Source organism: Scylla paramamosain, chromosome 23 (assembly GCF_035594125.1).
Source record: "Scylla paramamosain isolate STU-SP2022 chromosome 23, ASM3559412v1, whole genome shotgun sequence".
Lineage (NCBI taxonomy): Eukaryota > Metazoa > Arthropoda > Malacostraca > Decapoda > Portunidae > Scylla > Scylla paramamosain.
Window position 1 is genome coordinate 10,372,986 of NC_087173.1, and position 20,000 is coordinate 10,392,985.

The 20,000-nt window shown below is 40.8% G+C and overlaps 2 protein-coding genes across 4 annotated transcripts in view; both read right to left on the reverse strand.

The window, feature by feature from the left end:
- LOC135112143 (uncharacterized) overlaps window positions 1-5,097 on the reverse strand; it is a 10,674-nt gene extending 5,577 nt beyond the window's left edge. Inside the window, exons 1-2 of one of the 2 annotated variants that reach the window (XM_064026195.1) lie at window positions 4,756-5,097; window positions 1-980 (exon numbers count right to left, since the gene is read on the reverse strand). The exon at window positions 1-980 is cut by the window's left edge and continues 619 nt beyond it. In XM_064026195.1, coding sequence (XP_063882265.1) covers window positions 1-400 — 400 coding nt within the window. In that variant the 5' untranslated portion in view covers window positions 401-980; window positions 4,756-5,097. The remainder of the gene's footprint in view (window positions 981-4,755) is intronic. The other variant, XM_064026196.1, reaches the window with a different exon arrangement.
- A 315-nt stretch (window positions 5,098-5,412) lies between these two features.
- Window positions 5,413-20,000, reverse strand: part of LOC135112144 (uncharacterized) — a 17,177-nt gene continuing 2,589 nt past the window's right edge. For both annotated transcript variants that reach the window (XM_064026198.1, XM_064026197.1), the window contains 13 exons: window positions 19,396-19,507; window positions 18,827-18,987; window positions 18,269-18,403; window positions 16,920-17,058; window positions 15,929-16,097; window positions 15,168-15,279; window positions 13,761-13,847; window positions 13,097-13,271; window positions 10,107-10,228; window positions 8,978-9,163; window positions 8,393-8,564; window positions 7,903-7,971; window positions 5,413-7,593 (listed from right to left, as the gene is read on the reverse strand). In XM_064026198.1, coding sequence (XP_063882268.1) covers window positions 7,469-7,593; window positions 7,903-7,971; window positions 8,393-8,564; window positions 8,978-9,163; window positions 10,107-10,228; window positions 13,097-13,271; window positions 13,761-13,847; window positions 15,168-15,279; window positions 15,929-16,097; window positions 16,920-17,058; window positions 18,269-18,403; window positions 18,827-18,987; window positions 19,396-19,507 — 1,764 coding nt within the window. In that variant the 3' untranslated portion in view covers window positions 5,413-7,468. The remainder of the gene's footprint in view (window positions 7,594-7,902; window positions 7,972-8,392; window positions 8,565-8,977; window positions 9,164-10,106; window positions 10,229-13,096; window positions 13,272-13,760; window positions 13,848-15,167; window positions 15,280-15,928; window positions 16,098-16,919; window positions 17,059-18,268; window positions 18,404-18,826; window positions 18,988-19,395; window positions 19,508-20,000) is intronic.

Below are 20,000 nucleotides of genomic sequence, written 5' to 3' on the forward strand. Positions count from 1 at the left end.
TCAGTTCTCGCATCATGGCGGGGTCATTAGCCAGCCGCCGTCTTGACAGTTCCACGAAGCCTTGCGAACCTGCACCGCCGCCCGCACCACTCACGCCCACACCGCTACCCACGCCCGCACTGGTGCCTACGTTATTGACCACGTCCCCGCTGTAAGGCAACGGTCCGCTGCTGATGACTCCCTTACTTGCCAGCAGGCCATCCACGGACAGGTTTCCTCTGCTGGCTAACCCGTCACTCCTCCGCCCGCCACTCAGCGTCCTCAAACTGGCCAGCTTCCCGCCCGCCACCACGCCATTGGGCTTCGCAGCGCCGCCTATAGGGTCCATACGCCCTCCTTTCTCTTTAGGCGTGGGGACATCCATGACCTTGCCGACGAGGGAGGCGCGTCTGACCTCCATTCCTCAAGTTCACTGGGGCAGATTCGAAGTGCTCACGTCAGAGGTGTGAACTCATTGCTCTTGTCTTCCAGAAGAGTGTCACTTCCACTGGGGTCACTCGTCATGGTGTTCGTGACCAGGTAGCCGCGCCACGCGTCGCACCAGAGAGGCAGATCAATTTGTGCTCTGTTTTTAACGCCTCAACTTTGGCTCATATTCTGGAACGCTTTTGCGGCGCACCCGGACTACTTTCAAAAGGCTCTAGTTAAAGTTACACAGGTTTATAAGAATGTTTTTTTATTGTTCTAGTGACAGATTGAAAAGATTTCTACGTTACTAACAAAACCCGGCTGATCACCTCTATGGCCTTTGAAAATAGTCGTGGTGAGTGAACAAAGCGTTTCTGAATACGAGTTTTTTTCTTGCTACAGACACTTGAGTTTTCCTTCCAGTCTGAGGTGCAGGTGGAAAGTGCCACTTCTCTCGCTTCCCTTGCCCTCATGAGTGTCCTCCGCCATGCCTGGGGTGCACCATTACTCATTTCACTCATCATTCGCTAAAGATGAGAGGGTCTTTCGCCATCCAAGTCTAAATGAAGGCTCTGGGGAGAATAAATGACCGTGTTTATAAAGACAGTAAGTACTCATTTCACTCATTCGCTATAGATGAGTGGGCTTTCTCGCCATTCAGGTCTAGATGAAGGCTCTAAGGGAAAAATGACCATGTTTATAAAGATAGGACTCATTTCATTTATCATTTGCTACAGATAAGTGAGTTTTCGTGCCATTCAAGTCTAGATGAGGGCTCTGGAGAGAAAAATGGCCGGGTTTATAGACACATAACATAACATAGAACAATAAAACTAAGAAGCTTTCGTCTTGACTATTATACGTCTGTTTTGATAGTGTAGTTCATCACAGCCTCGCAAAGGTCACTAGGTCAGTTGGTGCTTGTTCTTCCATTGTGTTTCCTTATCCTCCTTCGTGTGATTTGACCTCATTCGTGCCAGACAAACAGTGTGTGTCGTTTCTATGAATTTTTTACGAAGCGCGAGTCTGGGAAAGATAAAGTTAATGGAGAAGAGAGAGAAAAAAACGATGGTATTGGTCACTCCCTCACACGACAGCTCAGAACGAAGGAAGGGAAGAGAAGAGAAAGAAAATATCTAGGAAACTGGTCATTCTTTCAGGCAGTGCCCTTGCAAAAAAAGACGGAGAAATAAAGATAAAGAAAAAAAGGAAAACTGGGCATTGCAATAGAAAGAAAAAAGGAAGAAAACGGAAAAAAATAAACAAGAAAAGGGGAAAATAATAGCAATCTCTTCAAGCAATATTCTCCCATCTCTCCCTCTCTCCCCTACTTAAAAGAAGGCTATTGGTAATTCTATTAAGCAACGGAAAGAAAAGGAAGAAAACGGAGAAATAAATAAGAAAAAAGTTAAATAATTATTATTGTTTTAACTCTCTCTCTCTCTCTCTCTCTCTCTCTCTCTCTCTCTCTCTCTCTCTCTCTCTCTCTCTCTCTTTCTTGGTAATATCATAGGGCTAAAGAACGAAAAAAAAAAAGGAAAAGAAAACAGAAATAAACAAGAAAAAATCGAAAACATTGCTTACCGTTTAGTCTTCCCCATCTCTCTCCCCCTCCCCCCACACATCCCCCACGCCCCTTAAAAAAAAAAAAAAGAATAAATGCTATTGGCTATTCCATTAGGCAATTGATATTAGTGTCAGCTTGGCATGTCTGGATCCATGTACCCTGATGGCTAACTATTTACGGCACAGACCTGAGAGAGAGAGAGAGAGAGAGAGAGAGAGAGAGAGAGAGAGAGAGAGAGAGAGAGAGAGAGAGAGAGAGAGAGACATACCAGTGTGATATATTAAGAGTTGTGACGGACGAAATAGTATGAAAAGATAGTAACATGAAAAATCTGAACAATATGAAAACTAAGGAATTTGAAATTACGTCATGAACAAAACAATATGAAAAATCTAAACAATAAGTAAAGCTGAACAGTATGGAAAAAAAAATATATATATGAAATGACGTTGCAAACAAAATATTAGAAAACAAAAAAATATGGAAAGAAACTAAATAATCTGACAAACGAAACAATATGACAAACCACACAGGATGAAGCTCAAAACAATATGACAAAACAAAAAACAATAATAATAAAAAGAAAATGAAGAAGAATAAGCCAAACAATATGAAAAAAGAAACACAACATGACAAACAAAATAGTATGACAAACAAAACGTGAACATAAAAAACAATAAATAAATATGAAACACAAAACAAAACAAAACAAAACAAAACAAAGAACGAAACAATATGAGAAACGAAGCAATAAGAAAACCATATATAGTACCTTTATCTCTTTTTTTTTTCTTCTTTCTTTTTTTTTTTTTTTTACCTCAATTAATCTTCATAAGAATATACCGTCACGACAGACCAATAGAGGCAAGAGTCACCACATACAGCCCATTAATCTGTCCTTATCAGTGTCAGGATATATATATATATATATATATATATATATATATATATATATATATATATATATATATATATATATATATATATATATATATATATATATATATATATATTGTGTGTGTGTGTGTGTGTGTGTGTGTGTGTCACAGTAAATATAATCAGCACAATGAACCATAGTATTAGGCTGTCTGGCTGACAGACTGATTATATACATATATATATATATATATATATATATATATATATATATATATATATATATATATATATATATATATATATATATATATATATATATATATATATATATATTGTGTGTGTGTGTGTGTGTGTGTGTATATGTGTGTGTCGCAGTAAATATAATCAGCACAATGAACCTTAGTGTTAGGCTGACTGGCTGACAGATTGGTTAACTAGCTCACTGACTGATTGATCTGACTAGTTGACTAAAGGACTGGCTGAATGACTGATTTTCTAGCTGACTTATTAGCTAATTGACTGACTGACTAGCTGCCTGACGGACTGAGCAGCTAACTAACTATCTAATTAACTAATTCGTTATCAGACTGACTGAATGAACAGATTTACTAACTGAATGACTGACTGACTAATTAGCCCACTGTTTACCTGCCTACCTACCTGCCTACCTTACTAACTAACTGTTTAACTGTCTGACTGACTGACTGACTGATTGCTTGATTGATAGACCAAATGAATGAACGACAAGCTCGCTAACTTTTTCACAGACGGACTCCCTCACTCACTCACCCACTCACTCACCAATCACTCCATCTAACATAACCTAACCTAACCCAACCAACCAACTACCTAGCAAGCTAACTAACCAACCAATTTACTCACTCACTCACCCCCTCACTAATCAATCACCAATCTCCCTACTGGCATTCACTGGATCCACAGCATACAAACATCGCCTCTCTATACAAATCAGACCAATACAAATCTTACCCACTTATTAAACTATTACATCATTACCCTTAAACGCTCAGTCGATAGATAAAGGAACAAACACTCACCTGATTCCTCTAAGGTCTAGTTTGTCACCTTTTTCGAGTCGTTATAGCGTCTGGAGTGTTTTAAAGTGAGCGAGGAATCATGGCTATTGTTAATCTGTATTGGAAGACGAATAGATATCCAGATTAGATTACTGTTAACACTCTGGTGGATAAGAGGGAAGAGAGATGAGACTTTGAAGACTATTGGGCATATTTTGGTGGATAAGGAAGGAGAGAGATGAAATTTTAAAAGTTACTGGGAACACTTCGGTGGAAAATGAACAATAGAGACGCAGTTTTAAAGATTACTGATAAAACTTCTGGTTTCTTATCATCACAGTGACTTAACGTGTTTGTAATTCGTCACAGCATAACTTATTCACTAATTCACAAGACCACAGCCGCAGTGCGCACGTTTTACATTGATATTCTCTCATTCCTCTCTCTTTTTTTTTTTTTTTCTTCCATTTTCCGTTTTAATTCTTCGCAGGAAATTCGCTTACGAGAAAGGCAAGGAAAAGTTAAGGTTGTCAGTGCTTCATGTAATGTTTTTTTGGTGGCTTTTCTCCCAGTTTGCTTCCTTTTTTCGTTTATGTAAATTTTTGTTAGTTCTTTTATTGTTTTGTTTTTTACGTCTGTGCCGGTGAGGAAGTGAAGATGACAGGCTACGAAGTCGATGTTTGTATTGTAATAAGTTGTCTTGGAAACGAGTCCAAATACACCTTTACTTCCTCCTTTGTGTTGCTATGTTGCTTCATGTTCCTTTAGACATAAACACACCAGTTCCTTTACTCTTTCCTTCCTTCTCCTTTCCTTTTTTTCTATCGTGACTTTTCATTATTTTTTTTTTTTTTTTTTTCTTACGTTTTCTTTGATTATATGTTATGTAGTAAGAGTCGTAGTAGTGGTGGTGGTGGTGGTTGTGGTGTGGTGATAGTGGTGGTGGTGTGGTAGTGTGGTGGTGGTAGTGGTGGTGATGGTGGTGGTAGTGGTGTGTCGCGGGCGAGTGGCAACCGTAGACTAACATAAGAACGTGAACCTCCACCACCACTATCACCACCACCACCACTACCACCACCACCGTCACGTCATCACCCTCCACCTTTCACCCACCCTTCTCCTCCTCCTCCTCCTCCTCCTCCTCCTCCTCTTCTTCCTCCCCCTGTATCACCTCTTACCCTCCCTCCTCTTCCTTTCACCCTCCTACTCCTCCTCTCACCCTCCCTCCTCTTCCACCTTTAACCCTCCTCCTACTTTCACCCTTCCTCCTCCTCTTCCCCCTCTTCGTCTCCTCCTAACCTCCCCACTGTAACTTCCCCCCTCCCCCGTCTCTCTCTCTCTCTCTCTCTCTCTCTCTCTCTCTCTCTCTCTCTCTCTCTCTCTCTCTCTCTCTCTCTCTCATTGGGAGAATGCACTTTGTCTGCTTACGTAAGAGACTGCCTGCGCATGCGTATACACACACACACACACACACACACACACACACACACACACACACACACACAATAAAAATACCAGAACTGCATACACACACAAATCCTTTATTTGTTAGAACATGACAATAAGCAACCAAAAATAAGTATAAGCTGAAGATAAATAACAATAAGCTTGGGTAATCTACATGACTAATTACATATCATGAGTAATTACACTTCAGCGATTACACTGTGGAAGATTACATACTGACATACAATTTTTGATAATCATTTTGGGATTTTTCTTTGACGACTGACGCTCTTTATATAAACTTTTGTTGGCCTTGGACAGTACCACACACACACACACACATATATACACGCAAACGTACAGGAATCCAGACAGAATCATGTATGTATCTAAGTGGCTTGTTTTGTTATTGGATTGTTTTCGGTGTTTGCCTCACAGTTTTATTACCATCACACACGGAGACAAGACTTGCACTCGATGGCATGAGGAATGTTCGATAGCAGCAGGATGATGGTAACCTTTATTCTGCGTAGCTCCAATCAGTTTATGCGTCTCTTTTTTTTTTTTTTTCTATTTTACTTTATTTTTTTAATTCTTGATTGATTTTCCTTCATATTTTCAGTTTGTTTTGCCAAGAAATCACAGACTTCACACTTTTATTTCATTTTTTTTATCTCCTTTCTATCATATTTTACAGCTTTAATTCTTAACTTTCATTCTTTTTTTTTTTACCAAGAAATCACGCCAGACCTCAATTTTTTTCTTTTCTTTTTTACTCCTTTGCTTACCATCTGAAATTTATATTCTTCACGTGATTTTTTCTTTGTCCAACTATTTATTCATTTACTTACTCTCTTTTTCTCATAAATCTTAACTCACATTTACGTTTCATCACTTCGTAGTCCGCTAAATTTCAAAACCCAACCAAATTTCAAAACCCAAACAAACTTGCATCTTTTATCAACACTAACCTTTTTTTCTTCACCTGAATCGCACGGCGCCGTCTCCTCGTGCGCCGTGAAGGGTTCCAACACTCCACCTCATTATAATTACTGACCTTAACTTCACTGCACGGCGCAATTACCTCATTTCCTTAATTACCCGATCACAATTTATCTCTCAGAATTCCACGAAAGCACGCTTGTCCAGGGGAGGGAAAGAGAAGGTAAGGGAAGGAGAAGGTAAAGAAATGAAGGAAAGGAAAGGGAAAGGAAAGGGAAAAAGATGATAAAATAGAGTAAGGTAAGGTAAGGAAAGAGAAGGGAAGGGAAGGGAAGGGAAGGGAGGAGAAGAGGAGGAAAGGGAAGGAAAGGGAAGGGAAGGGAAGAGAAGGGAAGAGAAGTGAAGGAAGAGAGAAGAGAAGAGAAGAGAAGGGAAGTGAAGGGAGGAGAAAGGGAAGAAAAGAGAGAGGAGGGGAAGGGAAGGGAAGGGAAGGGAAGGGAAGGAAAGGAAAGGAAAGGGAAGGGAAAGGAAGGGAAGGGAGGAGAAGAGAAGAGAAAGGAGGGGAAGGGAAGGAAAGGAAAGTGAAAGGAAGTGAAGGGAACAGAAGGGAAAGGAGAAGGGAAGGGAAGGGAAGGGAAGAGAGGGAAGGGTGTTGCTGGATGGCACTAGCCACAGTGAGTCTTTTTATTTAAACATTTTCTACTTCGTACGAATCTTTACATGCTGTCTCATTACCTGATTCGAATGCTAAACACTTCTCACTGATCCCACCTCTCATAACAGCTTCACTCAGGCCAGTATTCTGAAACGCTTTGCTCTCTCACCTCTACTATTTTCAAAGGCCACAAAAATGATGAGCAGGGTTCTCAAGAGTGTCTCTCATGTTAATGATGTAAAAATCTCGCTAATCTGCCACTAGAACCGTAAAAACACCTTTAAAATCACGCACAACCTCATCTCCATTATTTTCTCAAGAGCGTCTCTCCTATTAATGATGTAGAAATCTTGTTAATCTGAAACTAAAACCGTAAAAACAGCCTTAAAAACCCGTGTCACTTCAACTAGAGCCTTTTGGATTTAGGAAATGCGGCGCAGAAGTGTTTCAGAATAACAGAATAAAAGCATCACTCTCTCGTCCCTTCCTACCCGCCCCTCACCGCCCCGTGCACAGGCCTTTCACCGGCAGCCCTCATTCCTTGGAGCACAGGCGGAGGAGGGTGTGGTGCACGCCCTTCACCACCACTAGGAAGGTGCCGCCGGCGCCGAAGGCAAACCCCATCAGTAGCATGCCGATTCCCAGCCCGGCGAGATCTCCTGACGAAGGGTGGAGATGTTAAGTTAGTTGTTTCTTTACTGCATGATTATTTTTCTCTTTTCTTCACGTATGGCCTGACAACTTAGTAATGTTTGCCATATACGCACATTTTGCCTTGTTTGTTCATGGATTAATGGTCAATAAATATCTATATCTATTTTATTTATCCATTTGTCTATATCTCTATGTAGCTTTCTATTATTGTTCTCCCCCACGCCTCTCTCTCTCTCTCTCTCTCTCTCTCTCTCTCTCTCTCTCTCTCTCTCTCTCTCTCTCTCTCTCTCTCTCTCTCTCTCTCTCTCTCTCACCTGGAGTGTACAGCGTCTGTCCACCACCACCACCACCACCTCCGCCAGGTGTAGTAGTCGTTTCAGTATCTGTAAGTAAAATAATGCAAAGGTTGACTTCTCTCCAACACACTCATGGCTGGGATGTGGTGACTGTGTTCATCTCTTGTCTTTATAGTATTACGTATGCCAAAGTTATTTTTCCTTCCTTGTTTTTTTTTTCTTTTTTTCCTATCTATGTACCTTTCTTTCTTTCCTTTCTTTCTTTCTTTCTTTCCTTCTTCCTCTTCATCTATCTGTCTGTCGTCTATCTATTTGCCATCTATCTATCTATCTATTATTTTTGGTATTCTAGTAGTAGTAGTAGTAGTAGCAGTAGTAGTAGTAGTAGTTGTTGTTGTTGTTGTTGTTGTTGTTGTAGCAGTAGTACTTTTACATCACTCATATATACAAGGGAGGTTTTCTATTTCTACTTGCTCACTGGAAAACAAATGAATCATGGGTGGCGTACTTGCAGGAGTCGTTGTGGGTGTGGTTTTGTGGTGCGGAGTCGTTGTATGGCCAGGCTTGGTAGTGGCCGTGGTTCTGGTGGTGCTGGTGGTGGTGGTGGTGGTGGTGGTGGTGGTGCATTCAGGCTCGGCAACTGTAGTAAGTGAGCCTGGGACTGCCTTGAGTACGAAGAGCTGTGAAAGTTGTGATGCAAGAGTATAATTAGACACACACACACACACACTCTCTCTCTCTCTCTCTCTCTCTCTCTCTCTCTCTCTCTCTCTCTCTCTCTCTCTCTCTCTCTAAGTTTCTGTATATTATAGCAGTATTAAGAACCTCCTCCAGATGTCCTTGTATCGCTAAATGGCTAACCTGCTCTATCTATTTATCTATCTATTTATTTATCTATTTATCTACCTATCCATCTATTTACTTATGTATGTTTCTATCATTCATTCATTCATTCATTCATTCATTCTTTCCTTCAATGTGCTTACGTTTCTTTATTTGTTTTTCCCTCTTTCCTTCTATCTATCAATCTATCTACCTACCTCCCTATCTTTCTTCCTTTCACTCCAACTATCTATCTACCAATCTGTCTCACCTCTTCATTCGGTCTCTGTCCTACGTATACGATGTCACCGTTGTTCACCGCTGACGTCAAATAGGATCTTGCCTCTTCCCCAGTCGTCATGTTTTTGAATAGCGTTGAGTTGAGTTCCCCGATACGCCAGTGACGGTACAGCAAGGTAAATTTCACCCATACCTCGTTTGCTTCCTCGACAATGGTCTGTGGGAGAGAAATGAAGTAAGAAGAGAAGACCAGGAACTGACCAAAAGAGCGTGGATAAAGCAACTTGAGGGAAGAAGATCGAGGGGAAGACAGATAGTGAGAGAAGAAGAAAAAGAAGAAGAAGGGGGAGGAGGAGTAGGAGGAAGAGGAGGAAAGGAGGAGGAGGAGGAGAAGGAGGAGGAGGAGAAGAAAATAAAGAAGATAAAGAAGAAGAAAAGAATAGAATGAAAAAGGGGTGAGAATGGATACGAGAGAGGCTGTGAGAGAAACTGGCGTGTAGGTGCAATAGATAGGGACAGGCAAAGATAAACGTAAATAAAAGAAAAGAAAACTGTGATGGGATGCTTTGCCCGCCACTGTGACCTGACGTCAACCCCCACCCCTTTGTTCCCCGGACGCAAGCCCTGGCCGTGACCTGAGCCGAACCAGCAACCACCATCAGCAGTCCTTGTCCGCCTTGCCTCAGTGGCGGACATATGGCAGCTTCATTATTTACCTTTGAACAGTTTTATTTTATCATATCAATATACGGCAGCTGATTTTTACCACTGTGTTTTCTTGCCACGACCCACCACACACAGTACTAGAAGAAGCAGATTTACCTAGTACAAAACACGTGGACAGGTACAAAAATTGGTGTGGGGAAGAGGAATGGAGTAAGAGGAGAGATGAGTGTGGATGTAAAGGGAGAAGACAGTAAGAGACATGGATAGACAGAGATAAGCATAAAGAAACAGAGGGAGAGACTAAGACAGAGTTACAAAGGTAGATAAAGAGAGAGAGAGAGAGAGAGAGAGAGAGAGAGAGAGAGAGAGAAAGGTGAGGTTGAAAAGCGAGACAAACACAGAAGAAACAAAAAAAAAAAAAAAACAAGAAACACATTTCTCCACACACACACACACACACACACACACACACCATTACCACCACCACCACCTACCTGTACCCGAGTAATCCTGAACGGTGACACCCTCCCATTGTCCGCCAAGGTGATCTGCCAGTACTCATTAAGGTAGATGGAGGTGAGCAGGGTCTTGTTCACCACCTCAGGCCACGAGGAGACTGAGGCCAGGGGGAAAGAAGGTCATGTTAGTGGAAGTTTGCTCTGCCAAGCGAAGTAGGTGACGTTACCTGTGACAGCCAAGCAGCTGTTCTCAGTGGTCCGAACCAACTGTTCCAAGTACTGGAAGCAGTAAATGAAATCAGACAGAAAATTATTCATTTTGCACCACCACTGAATCTACTAATACTCAAAAAATGATTGTATGCCGATATTGTTTGTGATTCTATACCCGACACTGTGCAACACGTATTGGTGAAGCCAGGGTTCTGTCCTGTCACCCACTCTCCTCTTACTATTCATCAATGACCTTTTAAACCAAACTTCTTGTCCTATCCACTCCTACGCTGATGATACCACCCTGCACTTTTTCCACGTCTTTTCGTAGACGTCCAACCCTTCAGGAAGTAAATATTTCACGCAGGGAAGCCACAGAACGCCTGACTTTTGATCTCTCTGAAATTTCTGATTGGGGCAGAGCAAACTTGGTATTGTTCAATGCTTCAAAAACTCATTCCTCCATCTATCAACTCGACACAACCTTCCAGATAACTATCCCCTCTTCTTCACTGACACTCAACTGTCCCGCTCTTCTACGCTGAACATCTTCGGTCTGTTCTTTCCTTATAATCTAAACTGGAAACTTCACATCTCATTTCTAGTTAAAACAGCTTCTATGAAGTTAGGTGTTCCGAACGTCTCCGCCAGTTTTTCTCAACCCCATCAACCTCATCAACCCCCATCAACCTTATCTCTAGCTATCTTCTACCGCTATTTTCATGCTAATTGCTATTCTGATCTTGCTAACTGCATCCCTCCCCTCCTCCCGCAGCCTTGCTGCACAAGACTTTCTTCTTTCTCTCACCCTATTCTGTCCATCTCTCTAATGCAAGAGTTAACCAGTATTCTCAATCATTCATCCCTTTCTCTGGTAAACTCTGGAACTCCCTACCTGCTTCTGTATTTCCACCTTCTTATGGCTTGAATTTCTTCAAGAGGGAGGTTTCAAAATACTCATCCTTCAGTTTTTAACTACCGCTTCAGTCCCTGTTCGGGGACCGGCATCTCAGTGGGCTTTTTTTTTTTTCCTTGTATTTTTGTTGGCCTTGGCCGATGTCCCTCATACATAAAAAAAAGAAAAAAAATAGTACAGCTGAGAAAAGCTGCAACTCTGTGGCATCATCTTATACTGACATGGGTCATAAAACATTCAGTACAAAATGTAATGTTTTCATAGCTGTAAGGGAAGCTACTATAAAGAAAACGATGACAATATCAGATGTAATGCCAAAAATAAATAAATAAATAAATAGATAAATAAATGGAGTCCACGACAATGAGGATGTGGACAGTACACGAAATGACAATGATACTGAAACACCACAGACCGTTCATTCAATAACTTCAACACAGCAAAAAAAAGATGCAACACTCAACAATAATGTTCGGTAACGTTGCTGGACTCATAGCTCGACTGATAAGACAAAACTCACGATCTTGAATGAAGAAGCTTCTACTGGAAAGGCAATATTAATTGCATTGATGGAATCCCATCTTACTGAATATCATTTAGATTCAGAAATTCAGTTAAATAGATATCAGGAACAAGCTGAATGCAGTAAATACATGTCTGCCGAGTATTATCTTCACTGGAAACTTTAATTTTCCGACAATAGACTGGAACTTAGTTAGTGTCGTTGGTGGAAGAGCTGGATATCGACACCAAGCTGAATCACTTATAGAGTTTGTTAGAGAATTTTGTTTACAACAGTTCACCGATTTACCTACACGTGAAGAAAGTATTTTAGATCTTTTCTTCACAAGCCATGAGGACATTGTGCAGGAGTACGTTGTTAGTCCCTGGAAGGCAAGTGATCACCGCTTAATCACTGTCAAGATCTCCATAATGGGATATCAGGTAAATTAATAATTTGTAAGCTTGCAAAGTACTGGATTCAATACATTAAATTTATTTAGTCCCATAACCAACTGGCCTGCCATAAAAAGTGAACTGAGCCAGGTATACTCGTATTGGTATCTAACGGATGAAGCCCACCAATCTGTGGCACTCTGTGAAAAGATAATGCAGGTAATTAGCTTCCACTCATAACGCTCTTTTAGACAAGATGTAATCAAAAGATTTTAGTCTCATCAACTTCTCTCCTCTAACTGACTGTCTTCAGCCTCTCTCTCCTCACTGCAATGTTGCATTTCTTGCTATCTTCTAACGCTATTTTCATGCTAACCGCTCTTATGCTAACTGCATGCCTCACCTCCCCCCACGACCTCGCTGCACAAGACTTTCTTTTTTCTGTCATCCCTATTCTGTCCACCTCTTTGATGCAAGAGTTAACCGGTATTCTCAATCATTCATTCCTTTCTCTGGTAAACTGGAATTCCCTTCCTGCTTCTTTATTTCCTCCTTCCTATGACTTGAACTCTTTCAAAAGGGAGATTTCGTAACACTTATTCTCTGTTATTTGATCATTTTATCTGATGTCGCTTTGGAAGCTGGCATTTGAGTGGGCCTTTTCTTATTTTACTTTATTATTTTTTTTTTTTTGCCGTTGACAGTGATTCTCTTGTATATATAAAAAAAAAAAGCCTTTAAAGAGAGACATAAGACATAGGACAGTAAAGAATAAGGCTCCTCCCCACCCACCTACCCATCCATTCACCCTCTCACTCTCCCACTACCTTGAATGTAACCATCTACCCACCTAACCATCAACCCAGCCATCCTCTCTCTCACTCACACTCACCCTCCAGCCTGACTGTCACCACCTACCCATCCATCCACTCTCTCACTATGTCACTGATCGTCCAGCTTGAATGTCGCCACTTGCCCAACCATCCACTCTCTCACTCACCGTCCAGCCTGAATCTCAGGTTGTCTCTCCAGTTGGGGGAGTAACACTGGTAGGCGTCGAAGGTCCTCACGCCATCGAACTCCACATTCTTGCCCGCCGCCGAGACCTCGAAGTCATACAAGGAGTACAGGATGGAGTAGCCCTTAGGTATTGCTCCCTCCGTCGTGTTGATATCCTGAAGCGGGAGAGAGAGAGAGAGAGAGAGAGAGAGAGAGAGAGAGAGAGAGAGAGAGAGAGAGAGAGAGAGAGAGAGAGAGAGAGAGAGAGAGAGAGAGATAGTAGTGGTGGTTGTTTGTGGTGGTAGTAGTAGTAGTAGTAGTAGTAGTAGAAGTAGTAGTAGTAAAAGTAGTAGTAGCAGTAGTAGTAATTCATGAAGTGCAATAACATATCACGTTACTACTACTACTACTATTACGAGTATTACTACTACTATTGTTATTGTTAATATCATTATCATTATCATTTTCATCATCATTAATATTATTATCATTATTATTATTATTATCATTATTATTATTATTATTATTATTATTATTATTATTATTATCATTATTATTATTATTACTATTATTATTATTATTAATGTTATTATTATTATTATTATTATTATTATTATTATTATTATTATTATTATTATCATTATTCTCATCATCATTACTATTACCTTCTGGGCGGTGATGCGCACTCCGACAGGCACTGCTTTCTCTACAAATATGTGGTCTCCAAAATCTGTGATAATAGTGACATTTTTCTGAAAAGATAAAATATGACAAGATATTAGTCCCACCCTGTATAGACTACCACCAGTGTTAGCAGTGGCGTCACGTAAGTATTATTGAAATTATTAGTGTAGTTATAATTTGATTTTAAACGTAAGAACATAAGAACATAAGAAACTAAAGGAAGCTGCAAGAAGACATCATGCCTACACGTGGCAGTCCCTGTATGAAACATACCTACTTATTTCCATCTATCATTCTCATCCTACAACTCTCTCTTTCTCTCTCTCTCTCTCTCTCTCTCCCTCTCTCTCTCTCTCTCTCTCTCTCTCTCTCTCTCTCTCTCTCTCTCTTTCTCTCTCTCTCTCTCTCTCTCTCTCTCTTTATTATTTAACCTCTTTAGCTAAATTCCATTATTTCTTATCCTATCCTGATTACTGACCCTTAGAATTTTGCTTATGTCACCCTTGTTATATCCTCTATACCGCTTAAAGACCTCTATCAAACCTCCCGCCTCACGGTTCCAATAATGCGTGTATTATTGCAGTTGTAACGCAGGGAGTCTAAAAATCAGATTACAGCTACATTAGGATGTGAAACTGATATATTAAAGGTGATACAGGACGAAGATGCCTGCGACATGTAAAGAGAATGCAAAAAGACAAAACACCTCGAAGATTGATGTATGGAGAGGCGACAGGAGTAAAAGGCCAACGCCCTGCTCTCTCACCACGACTATTTTTCAAAATCCACAGAGAAGATTATCCGGGTTCTCAAATGTTTCTCCTGCTAATAATGTGGAAATCTTGTTAATCTGTCACTAGAACCATAAAAACATCCTTAAAGATATGTGTAACTTCTATCAGAGCCTTTCGAAAGCAAAGGAGGTGTGGCGTAAGTCTTTCAGAATATGATCCTAAGGCCGAGAACAAGGTCAAGAACTACATAGAGAGGGTCAATGAAGGAAGCAGCTGAAGGGATGATTTAGAGACAGATGACTTGACTAGAGACAGGATAGCATGGTCAGAATTCAGAAGAGCACTCAGAGATTCTACCTCCCAACCAAGTTAGTGACCCTACCTGCCAACCAACTCAGAGACTCTACCTGCCAACCAACTCAGTGACTCTACCTGTCAACCAACTTAGTGACCCTACCTGCCAACCAACTTAGTGACCCTACCTGCCAACCATCTCAGTGACTCTACCTGCCAACCAACTTAGTGACTCTACCTGTCAACCAGCTTAGTGACTCTACCTACCAACCAGCTCAGTGACTCTACCTGCCAAACAACTTAGTGACCCTACCTGTCAACAGCAGACGAGAATTAAAAAAGTGAAGTATAAGTATTTACGTTAGTGAAGGACCACTGCCACAACATTCCACTGTGGTTGGTCTCCAGTGCATTGGGCGGCCAGTCTGATCTCAGTCCCCGCCAGCCATCAGTCTCCATGAAGCGGTCCATCCTGCAGTGCAAAAGAACACATGAATATTAGAGAATGAGTGAAGGTGCAGCAAACCATCAGGTCTACGCATGGCAGTCCCTGTATAAAGCGTGCATACATATTTCCACCTATCATCCCCTCTCACATAATTATCGTGGCCTTTGAAGATATTCATTGTAAGGGTACAAAATGTATTAGGAATGCTGGCCCATATATCACTTTAACACACATTTTTTTTTCTTTTCTTCTTCTTTTTAATGTCCGGTTCCCCTACCACAGCTCGGACGGCGCCTCCCAACGAAGGACTTTGATTTTAACATTTCGGGAAAAGTTACCCAGAGTGGATGCCCTTCTTAACTTCGGACGGTGGCCAGGATTCGAACCCATGCGTCTGAGAATCTCACTTTAAGATACTAACACCCTCTTGCTTCGGACCGCATTCATAAACGCTTTGTTCTCTCACCACGACTATTTTCAAAGGCCTCAGAGGTGATAAGCAGGATTCTCAAGAGTGTTTGCGATGTAAAACTAATGCTATGTCACTAAAACCATAAAAACATCTTTAAGTACCCCTTCAGCTAGAGCCTTTGAATATAGTGAACGTACAACACAAAAGTGTTTCAGAATACGGTTCTTAATTTCACCACAGGCAAGTCACAAGGCAACAAACCCCGGGCCGTAGTAGGTGTAGTTGGTGAGATTAGTCCCGAAGAAGGCGTCTGGAGTATCGCCCCAGAGGTGAGTCAAGCCCGTCAGATCAGACCAGTCATCCGGGGTTCTGCTTATCAAGTAGACCTGACACTCCTCAGGAGATCCCGGTACAAACTCGAAAGCAACGCCTGAGGAGAGTGGCAGAAGAGTAAGAAGACGGAAAATATGTGTAAAGAGAATAGATAAAAGGAAAAGGTAGAGAATAGGGAAAGAAAAAATGAAAAGAACAAAAAAAATAAGATTGATATTTCTTACAGATTCCTGGTACAAACTCGAAAGCCATGCCTGTGAAGAGTGGCAGAAGAGTAACAGGAAAAATATGTACGAAAAGAACAGGAAAAGGGAAAAAGAAAATGGAAAAAGGAGAACAACAAGAACAAGAACAACAAAAACAAGAACAAAAAACAAGAAAAAGAAGAAAAGAAAACAGAAGGAAACAGAAGAAGAAAACAGAAGAAGAAAAACATAAGAAGAAGAAGAAGAAGAAGAAGAAGAAGAAGAAGAAGAAGAAGAAGAAAAGAAGAAGAAGAAGAAGAAGAAGAAGAAGAAGAAGAAGAAGAAGAAGAAGAAGAAGAAGAAGAAGAAAAAAAAAGAAGATGATGATGATGATGATGATGATGAAAAGAAGAAGAACACAGAAGAAGAAGAAGAAGAAGAAGAAGAAGAAAAAGAAGAAAAAGAAGAAGAAGAAGAAGAAGAAGAAGAAGAAGAAGAAGAAGAAAAAGAAGAAGAAGAAACAGAAGAAGAAGAAGAAGAAGAAGAAGAAGAAGAAGAAGAAGAAGAAGAAGAAGAAGAAGAAGAAGAAGAAAAAGGAGGAGGAGGAGGAGGAGGAGGAGGAGGAGGAGGAGGAGGAGAAGGAGAAGAAGAAAAAACAGAAGAAAAAGAAGAAGAAGAAGAAGAAGAAGTTGTGGTGAGAAAGCAGAGCGTTTCAGAATATGGGCGGATCTTACCATCGTTGTAATCTAGTAGCAAGGTGGTAGTGGTGGTGTTGCTGATGGTGCTTGCCTTGCTGGAGGCGCGGGGGTCGCCACCTGGTAGGGCCACATCATGATCCACGCGGTACAGTTTCTTGGCGAAGTCATACCAAGTCTGTGGGGGATCGTATTATTATGAACGGCGCGGGCTCTTGCATATAGACTGCCGAGTGGAAGTAGAAAGGTTTGGAGATAAGAAGTGTTTATGTAAAGTAACCTAATAAATTAATAGTTAGATAAATGAATAGATAAATAATGGTATTGTGCTACGTCATGTGGAAGAAGAAAGATATGGAAATAACAATAACTTACATAAACTAACTGATTAACTAGCTAAATAACCTAGCTAATTAATTAACTTACTGACTAAATACTATATAAGACTGTGTTGTCATATCACGTGGAGGTACAAAAGTATGGACATAACGACATCTTGCATAAACTAACTACCTAACTATAACTAACTAACTGATTAATAGTATCTTAATTAACTAATTCAAACGATATACTTTGCATGTGGGCTTTGAAAATAATCCTTATGTGAACGCAGTTTCAAAATGCTGGTTCGGTTTTGCATTCATATCAGCGACAATAAAACATTAACTAACTGTGCAGTGCCGTGCCGTGCCGTGCCTCCAAAGGTAGGATAATACTGAAATAACATTAGCGTTTTCATCTGAGGGCAAGGTTTAGTTGGTTAGATCAATTTCAAATTCATTCAGATCATTGGTTTCACTGCTGATCCTTTCATTGTGTGGATACGATTTGAAGAAAAAAAAAGAAAGAAAAAAAACATAATATTTTGCCGAGATATAAATAGTCAATGTGTGGAAATAAGTCGGCTAAGGTTACTCCTATGATACCCCAAAGCTCCAGTCCCCTGTTTTCACGTTCATCACTTAACATTGCCAGTCTGTTAATCGCCTATGTACCACCCCGTCTGATTCGACCTGTATTCGAAACACATCCTAGTCAGTAACCATATTTTGAAACACTTTTGCGCCGTTCCTTTTCATTCAAAAAGGTTCTACTTAAATTTAAATGGGTTTTTAAGGTTGTTTTTTTATGGTCCTGGTGACAGATTAACAAGACCCATACATTATAAACAGGAGGGACACTTTTGAGAACCTGGCTAATCATCTCCGTGGCCTTTGGAAATAGATGTGGTGAGAAAAAGCGTTTCAGTTTGCCGAATATGGATGGTGATGGAGGGACTGGCGGGATTTGTTTCGGATGTGAGTCTAGGCAGGCGGTTCACAGGAGGCGAGTCACACGCAGGCAACGCTAGGTGATGGACGTGGAAATGGAAGGCACTGTACACTCACGTCAGCCCATTTGAAGGTTTTAGAGTCCGTCTCTCTGAATTCCAGGCTGAAGGAGAAAAAGTGTTCCTGGGAGTGGTCTGGGAACGGGTGGCCTGCGAGGGGGATCATGTAGGGGCAGTACACATCCTCGGGGATCTGCAGAACACCACTCACTGAGGAACGGAACGGAACAGAGAACGGAACAAAGCAAAACAGGAGAGAGAGAGAGAGAGAGAGAGAGAGAGAGAGAGAGAGAGAGAGAGAGAGAGAGAGAGAGAGAGAGAGAGAGAAACTTTATTTTAGAGAAAGATAAACGTTATGCTAGAGAGAAAGAAAAAAAAGTATGAAAGAGAAAGGGAAACATCATGTCAGAGAGAATAATGTCATGTAAAGTTAGGCTAAGTTAGGTTAGGTTAGATTAGGTTAGAAAGACAAAAACACCACCCGTGCATATCAGGAGGGCCAATTCGTCAACAAAGCGTTTTGAAAAAGAAAGAGAAACACCATGTCAGAGAGAAGAATGTTGTGTAAAGTTAAGTTAGGTTACCTAGGGAAGGAAAACAGACCAATCGTGCGTACCAGAAAAGCCAGCTCGTCAACAAGGCCCGGTTCAAATGACATGATATTGGTGCTTGTCGTGGAATGAAAGTCCGTTACATCCTTGCCCCACTCGATTATCTCCCAACCCAGGGGCACTGACAGGTTCTCATGTGAGGGTATGGGTAGCTTCCATCCGGGAACTGAAAGAAAGAACGAAAGAAAGAAGGGGAGACATAAGTAAACAAGTAGATTAAGAAAGAAGGTGAATGAAAGAGAAGGAAAATCAGAAAAGGAGAAGGACAGAAAAAGAGAAAAAGAAAGAAATGAATGAAAGGAAGGAGAGGTAGAAATTAGTAAACAGGTAGAGGTATTCTCTCTCTTAAGAGAAGGAAGGATAGAAAAGGAGGAAAGAAAGGTAGAAAGAAAAAAAAGAAAAAAGAAAAAGAAGTAACATAAATCAATCTTATTTGTCTTTGTTTGATGATTCAATGGGATATTTCACTATATTATCATTACTTGGATGTTTTGTTTACGTAGTAGTTTACGTTTTGAGCTTTTTTTTGCTGAGTTTTCATTTGAAGAGAGAGAGAGAGAGAGAGAGCACCCACCACTCCAGTAAGTAGCCATGGATATCTTCTCTGTGTTCATCTCTGTCTCATATTCCGTCAGCCCGCACCACTCCCAACGGTAACTTGAAATAGACCGTCTGTTGTAGTTCCCCTTGAAAACAGAAAACGGTGCTACTAGGCCTTCATTATGACCGGACCCTCAAACATTTCATTCATTCCAACTAAATTTAACATTAGTGAAAGTTATTATTTCTTATGTATGAGGGGCACTGGCCAAAGACTAAAATAAATAAATGAGTACATAATCCTTTTCACTGGTAAATTGCTTCTGTATTTTTCCATTCCTATGACTTACTTTTTCCTTTTGGGACGGGCACCTCAGTAGGCCTCTTTCCCCCCCTCCTCTCTCTCTCTCTCTCTCTCTCTCTCTCTCTCTTACATATTTTCACTTTCACTTCTGTCAATTTCTCTAATGCAAGAGTTAACCAGTATTCTCAATCATTCATTCTTTTTCCAAAGGTAAACTGAAATTCTGTCTGCTTCTGTATTTCCTGCTTCTTATGACTTGAACTCTTTCAAGAGGGAAGTTTCAAGATACCTATGCTCCACTTTTTTACTATCGTTTCTGACCTCTCTTTTTTGGA